The sequence below is a fragment of the Cervus elaphus genome, chromosome 5 (assembly GCF_910594005.1).
Source record: "Cervus elaphus chromosome 5, mCerEla1.1, whole genome shotgun sequence".
NCBI classification, from domain to species: domain Eukaryota; kingdom Metazoa; phylum Chordata; class Mammalia; order Artiodactyla; family Cervidae; genus Cervus; species Cervus elaphus.
In genome coordinates this window covers 53,667,129-53,673,635 of record NC_057819.1, presented here as the reverse complement: position 1 = coordinate 53,673,635, position 6,507 = coordinate 53,667,129, and the positions used below count along the sequence as shown (strand labels likewise).

Sequence of the window (6,507 nt, the reverse complement as noted above, 5' to 3'; positions counted from 1 at the left end):
ACTCATCCCAGATGTACCAAAACTCTGCAGCAGGGCCCATCAGTCTGAGTTTTAAATACCCCACACTCCGCCCCCGCCCCCGAGTGACACGGCTGTACGTTCAAATTTGATCATCGCCGCCCTAGCACCTACGCATGGTGTTGGAAGGACCTGGCTACCCACTAAAGTTACCCGTTGGCTCTAGGATGGGTAATTAGGAAGTTCGCTGCAGTTCCTTCTGCAAATAGAAAAGTTTATCTCTCTCTCTCTCACGCACACACACACACAAACACACACACACTTCTCTACATTTAAGATGCAGGAAGTTGTTCCTGTCCTCCTAGATCTAGGGGTCGCTTCCTCCTTTCGCCTCCAACTGGACCAAGTCGCAGACTAGGTGGAATTTGAGACCCAGCAGGGGTCGCTGCTGCCCATAAAGAGAGAACCGGGGAAGCGTGGCAAGAGAAGCCTAGAATCTTTGACATCACACTAAGCTCCTCCTTGCACGCACACATTAGACACACACACAAACATATACAGACACACGCACACACACACTGACCGCGTAGTCTCTCTGCCGGCTGCTCCCGGTACCCCCGAGCCGGCCCCTCCCGCGGCAAGTGTGTGTCGGGCGCCGCCAGCGAGGAGCCGAGTGCCCGCAGCCCGAGGGAGCCGGCGCGCAGCGCTGGCGGCCGCCGCGCCCGCAGCCGGACCCGCTCAGCCCAGCGCTCGGCGACGGCGACCCGGACACCTCGCCGGCACCCCGGGCTCCGAGCAGCCGCGCCCGTCCCCGCCCGTGCTGCAGGGCGCCGGGCCGCCACCCCGCACGCTCCCGGGCCCCCTGCCACCCCTATGCCAGAAGGAGAAGCCGGGCGAAGGAGCAGGACGCTCGGCAGCCGGACTCCGCCGCAAACCCCGAGCGCCCCCTCCGCCCGCGCCCCTCCTGCGCCTGCGAAGCGAGATGCAACCGCCACGCTCCGGCTGAAAGGGGAAGGGGCCGGCGCCATCCGCTCGCTCCGAATCCTGTCTCCGCGGCGGCTGCGCGTCCCGGCCGCGGCCCCCCGGGCCCGGGAGTGAGCAGGAGCAGGAGCCGGAGGAGGAGGACAGCGACGAGCGGCCGGCCCGGGGTTGGCCGGGGCTGGGGAGGAGGGACGGCGCGGGGGGGAGCGCGCGGGGGGCGGGGAGGGGGCCCCGGCGGATAAAGATGGCAATGTCTCTCATCCAAGCGTGCCGCAGCCTGGCGCTCTCAACATGGCTGCTTTCCTTTTGTTTCGTGCATCTGGTCTGCCTGGACTTCACCGTGGCCGAGAAAGAGGAATGGTACACCGCCTTCGTGAACATCACCTACGCAGAGCCCGCGCCGGATTCCGGGGCCGGGGCGGCGGGCGGCGGCGCCCCCGCCGAGCTGCACTCGGAGAAGACCGAGTGCGGGCGCTACGGGGAGCACTCGCCCAAGCAGGACGCCCGCGGGGAGGTGGTCATGGCCAGCTCGGCCCACGACCGTTTGGCCTGCGACCCCAACACCAAGTTCGCCGCCCCGGCCCACGGCAAGAACTGGATAGCCCTCATCCCCAAGGGCAACTGCACCTACAGGGATAAGATCCGGAACGCGTTCCTGCAGAACGCCTCCGCCGTGGTCATCTTCAACGTGGGCTCCAACACCAACGAGACCATCACCATGCCCCACGCAGGTAAGCGGGCGCGGGGAGCCCCGGGAGGCTGGAGGCGCCGAGAAGGATCCAGCGCCTGCCTCCTCGCTCCTTTCTGGGAAGTCTGTGCTTTGCTAAAGACGCGTCTCTGTTGCCTGGACCTACTAAGTTTCGCTCTGCGTCACTTCGTGGGATTTGCAAAGAAGAGAGGACTCACTGCCTCGGGGGGACCAGGGAGTGTGTTCCACTTAACACAGGGCCACTGGGACAGGGGTCGGCCGAGGGGGCCTAACTTTTCCGAGGAGGATCTGGAAGGTGGGGGTTAAGGGGGGAGGAGGGGGCGGGCAGGACTCGGATGTTGCTCTGGGCTGGTGACTGGCCTCGCATCTGTTTGGGACCCGGAGATCTGATCTTGTATGTGTGCATCAGGTATGCTCCTGATGCCGGCGTTTCGGTATCAGGAGGGAGGTAGGGTTACTGATGCTGGCGCTCGCCACCGCCAACTTGCTCAAGTCGGGTTTCAGGGTTTCAGCTTTTCGTGGGAGATTAAGAGTCCACCCTCCACCCCCCGCCACCCGCTGGGTTGACGCACGTCATAAATAATGCTGAAAATCCTGTGCTCTGCCAAGCTGTCATCCGGACAGGCTGACAGGCGGGCACGGTGGTAAATGATCAACAATCCTTCACAAGCCAACAAGAGCATAGTGGCCATAAAGTTATGCCTGCTTTTCCAGGATTGCATTATCCGTGCCCCCCCGCCGGGAAGGTTAAGTGTGCTGAAGGTTTCCTTTAGGGTGAAAAGGAGATTTCAGGGTAGAAATAATAACGGTTTTCGTAAAGATCGCAGGGTGCCCAGACTAGAAATCCATGACTGCCCTAAAACTCACTGTTTCTCCGTGTGCCTGACATAACAGTGCTTCCTTGGTAGGAACAGCCAAGTCCTCTCCAGGTTTGTGAGCAAAAGCAGCTCATTTTAGCAGCTTCGCCTCCTTGAGTTCAGGAGTTTCTGTGCGTCCCTAGAACCTTGACCCCCCTTTGCCAGAAGCTGAGTTTGAGGCCGTGGCGTCGGGGAGGGAGTAGGAGGGAGTGGAAGTGGAGATGCCACTGCGTCTGCATTTTCTTACTGGAGTCACCGGATCAAAGACATTATTAAAACCTGGCTTTTAAAGAAATTAAACAGTTATGCATCTGAAATGGAGTAGCAGGCTTTGGCCACATTGGGGAAGGGGTGCATTCTTTGGTGGCAAGTTTTCATTCCCAGAGCTCCTGTCACCTATTAGGAAAATATACAGTGTATTTGCCCCTGGTGGTCACCATCAGCTGTTACAGACAAGGAACTTGTCAACCCTGCTGCAAACAGGTGGGGTGGGGAAGGTTCAGTACTTCTAACTCAGGGTCAAAAATAATGCAACGCATGAATGAATGAAGGGGAGGAAGGGGCAGTTAACTTCTTTAAAAAGTTAATATAGAGCATTGAGGACCATTTAGTATACTTTCTTGAGCTCAACAGTATTGTAGGTGAAAAAGATTGTACTCTGACCTTGAATCATAGGAGCCCTGTGTAAACTCTGTGATAGTTGAGGATTTGGAGGACTGTGGAAGAGCATTTTAAATCATGTAAAGATTTTTAGAAACATATTTAATATCTAAACTTCAATGGGGAGAGCATGATGGAGGGGTTTTTGTTTTTGTTCTTTACTCCAAGAAGATTGTTAGTCCACTTTGCAGGATTCTTTAAATATGTCTCTTTTTTTGCATGTGCATGAAATCAGATTATTCAGCTTCAAACGCAAAGTTGAGGCATCATTTGTTTCTGTCTAAAAAGAACTGCCAACACACTGGATCAATTAATGGCTCATCTGTTTTTATAGGAAGCAGTAAGTGGATTTTCCACACAAATGATGCTTGACTAAGATGTAGTGGGAATAAATAAGGGTCTTGGTAATAGTTTGAAATTTACACGAAAAAATGTCAAGGAAATTCTCTATTAACTGTTCTGTTTCCAAAAATGCATTAACATTATCACTGCTAATAGCCATGAGGATTCCATATTATCATTTGATGTATTGCCACATTAGGAGACTGGATTCACTTTAGTCAGCAATTGCATTGATGGCTGCTAAAGTCTCATTATAAGGAGATCTATGACCTGGTATCTTGGCGAACCTTTCACTTCTAACTTCTTCTGCCTGAATCTGAACCGGTGCCAGCACTGCTCTGGCTGTCAGTGTGTTACACTTAGCTTGAGGACCTGAAGGCTTTACTTTTTCTAGTTGAATTCAGAATTCTGACTCAGTTGTATCTTAGGAGACGTATCTTAGGTGTATATTTTAGATCAAATATTCTTATTTTGTGAACATGGGATGCAATATACCAGACGTTCCTTACATTCATGAACTTTTTGCTTCCGTCTCCAAAAACTGAACATCAGCCTTTACATTTAAAAAAAATTCTCACCTCTCCTCCAGATCCTTTATTTTCGGCAGTGATCGCTTTCAGGTGAAAGTCTGAATTTACTGTTCTGCAACCCATCATGTAATATCTATGAGTTTGGCGTGATGTGACACCAACACACCCACTGTCTTGAAATTCAGTTAAATGGAAATAATTTCCCCTTCCCCTTTCCATAGAGCTTTCTTTCTGATTTTTCTTTACTGGCTTAGGATTTTGGGTTTCTGACACTTCTACAGTTATGGTTTTCTCATTCACAAAGACTCAAATTCTCCTGAGATAGATTAGCAGCTTTAGTTTGTAATCAGTTTTTTAAAAATCTCTTTAAAATATTACTGCTTCCTTGAGAGAGCGTTTATGTATCCCAGAGTTCACTCTATATATATATTAAAAATTGGGGTATAGTTGCTTTACAATGTTGTATTTGTTTCTGCTGTACAACAAAGTGAATCAGCCACAAGAGTACATATCTCCACTCCCTCTTGAGCCTCCCCCTACCCTCATGTCCCACCCTTCTAGGTCATCACAGAGCACTGAGCCGAGCTCCCTGTGCTGCACCGCAGGCTCTTACTAGCTATTTATTTCACACAGGGTAGAGTACATGTGTCAATCCCGCTCTCCCAATTCATTCTTCCTCCTCACCCCTGTGGCCCACTTAATGGCTTTTACTCTATGGACAGAGTTGTAGAACATTCACTGCTGCTGCTGCTGCTAAGTCACTTCAGTCGTGTCCAGCTCTGTGCGACCCCATAGACGGCAGCCCACCAGGCTCCGCCGTCCCTGGGATCCTCCAGGCAAGAGCACCGGAGCGGGTTGCCATTGCCTTCTCTGAGAACCCTCACAGCTGATTCCAAAAGGAAACCCCACGTCCATTGGCTTTTACTTTTCATTACTTTCTAGTCCCCCAGTCCTACTTAACTACTAATTTCCTTTCTGTCTCCATGTGCCTGTTCTGGACATTTGATATGAATGGAATCAAGTAACATGATTTTCCTATAACTGACGTCTCGCTTAGCTTGATGTTTTCAAAATCTCTCAGTGCTGTGGTGTGTGTTAGTACTACACTGGTTTTTGTTGCCAAATAACATTTCTTTGTATGTATGTACCGCATTTTAAAAAGTCATTAAGTAATGGACGCTTAGCTTCTTTCTACTTTTTGGTTATTGTGCATAATGCTGCTGTGAACATTCATGTAGACATTGGTGTGTGGACGTTTCTTTCGGGTGCATATCCAGGAGTGAAGCCTCTGGGTCATATGGCAACTGTATGGTTTAAGCTTTGGAGGAGCTGTAAGGCTCTTTTCCAAAGAAACACCGTCTCATGTTTCCCCCCGCAGTGTAGGAGTGGTCCAGTTGCTGTCCATCCTCAGCAGCGCTTGTCCTTCTCTGATTTTGGCCATCCTGGTGGCTGTGAAGGACTGTCTTCATTGCCATTTTCCTTTGCACGTCCCTGATGACTAGCAGTTACTTTTTTGTATGTGTGTTCAGTTACTCAGTCATGTCTGACTCTTTGTGACCCCATGGACTGTAGCCCACCAGGCTCCTCCGTCCGTGAGATTTTCCAGGCAAGCATACTGGAGTGGGTTGCCATTTCCTCCTCCAGAGGCTCTTCCTGACCAAAGTTTGAACCTCCGGCTCCTGCAGTTCCTGCATTGGCAGGTGGATTCTTTACCGCGGAACCACCTGGGAAGCCCTGAAGTTACTTTTTAACATCATCTTAATTCTCTCTGGTGGCTCAGCGGTAAAGAATCTGCCTACGATATTGTAGCAGGAGGTGTGAGTTTGATCCCTGGGTTGGAAAGATCTCCTGGAGGAGGAAATGGCAACCCACTCCAGTACTCTTGTCTGGAAAATCTCATGGACAGAGGAGAGCCTGGCAACAGTCCATGGGGTTGCAAAGAGTCAGACACGACTTAGAAACTAAGCAATTTTTTCTCTATTTTTCATTTTGCTCCCTTCCCTCTTGCTCACCCTTATTTGTTTTCTTCAGCTCAACCATGTTTTGTCTTAAAGAAGAAAGGACGTTAGTAGATAAAAAGACATCTACCTCTTTCAGTTGGGAAGGGAAAAAAAGCCCATGGACCAGAGAGACTGTTTATGCCCCCTCTCAAAGAATATGAGGAACCGCGTCTGTAGTGCTTTAGAGCTCCTCCCCAGGTTTCCTTTGTGAGAGAGCAATAGGAGGGCCTGAGTGAAAAGCTGTGTAGGAATGCAGGCTCCATCAGAGAGCTCCCGAACTACACTGCCAGATACAGGAAAAGGCAGCCAGGCCCAAATGATGTCCTCGGAGCTGCTCAGATGCCTGTGAAACTTGAAGTATACTCTGAGGGAAGTGGTATCAGCAATTTCGAGAGGCTGTGTTGAGTGAGAGTCACTCAGTCGTGTCCGACTCTTTGTGACCCCATGAACTGTTAGCCCACCAGGCACCT

The 6,507-nt window shown here is 51.0% G+C and overlaps 1 protein-coding gene across 1 annotated transcript in view; it reads left to right on the top strand.

The window, feature by feature from the left end:
• Positions 1 to 1,177: 1,177 nt before the first annotated feature.
• Positions 1,178 to 6,507, top strand: part of RNF150 (ring finger protein 150) — a 263,115-nt gene continuing 257,785 nt past the window's right edge. The window contains exon 1 of the mRNA XM_043902483.1: positions 1,178 to 1,670. Within this exon, the coding sequence (XP_043758418.1) occupies positions 1,184 to 1,670 (487 nt within the window). The 5' untranslated portion in view covers positions 1,178 to 1,183. The remainder of the gene's footprint in view (positions 1,671 to 6,507) is intronic.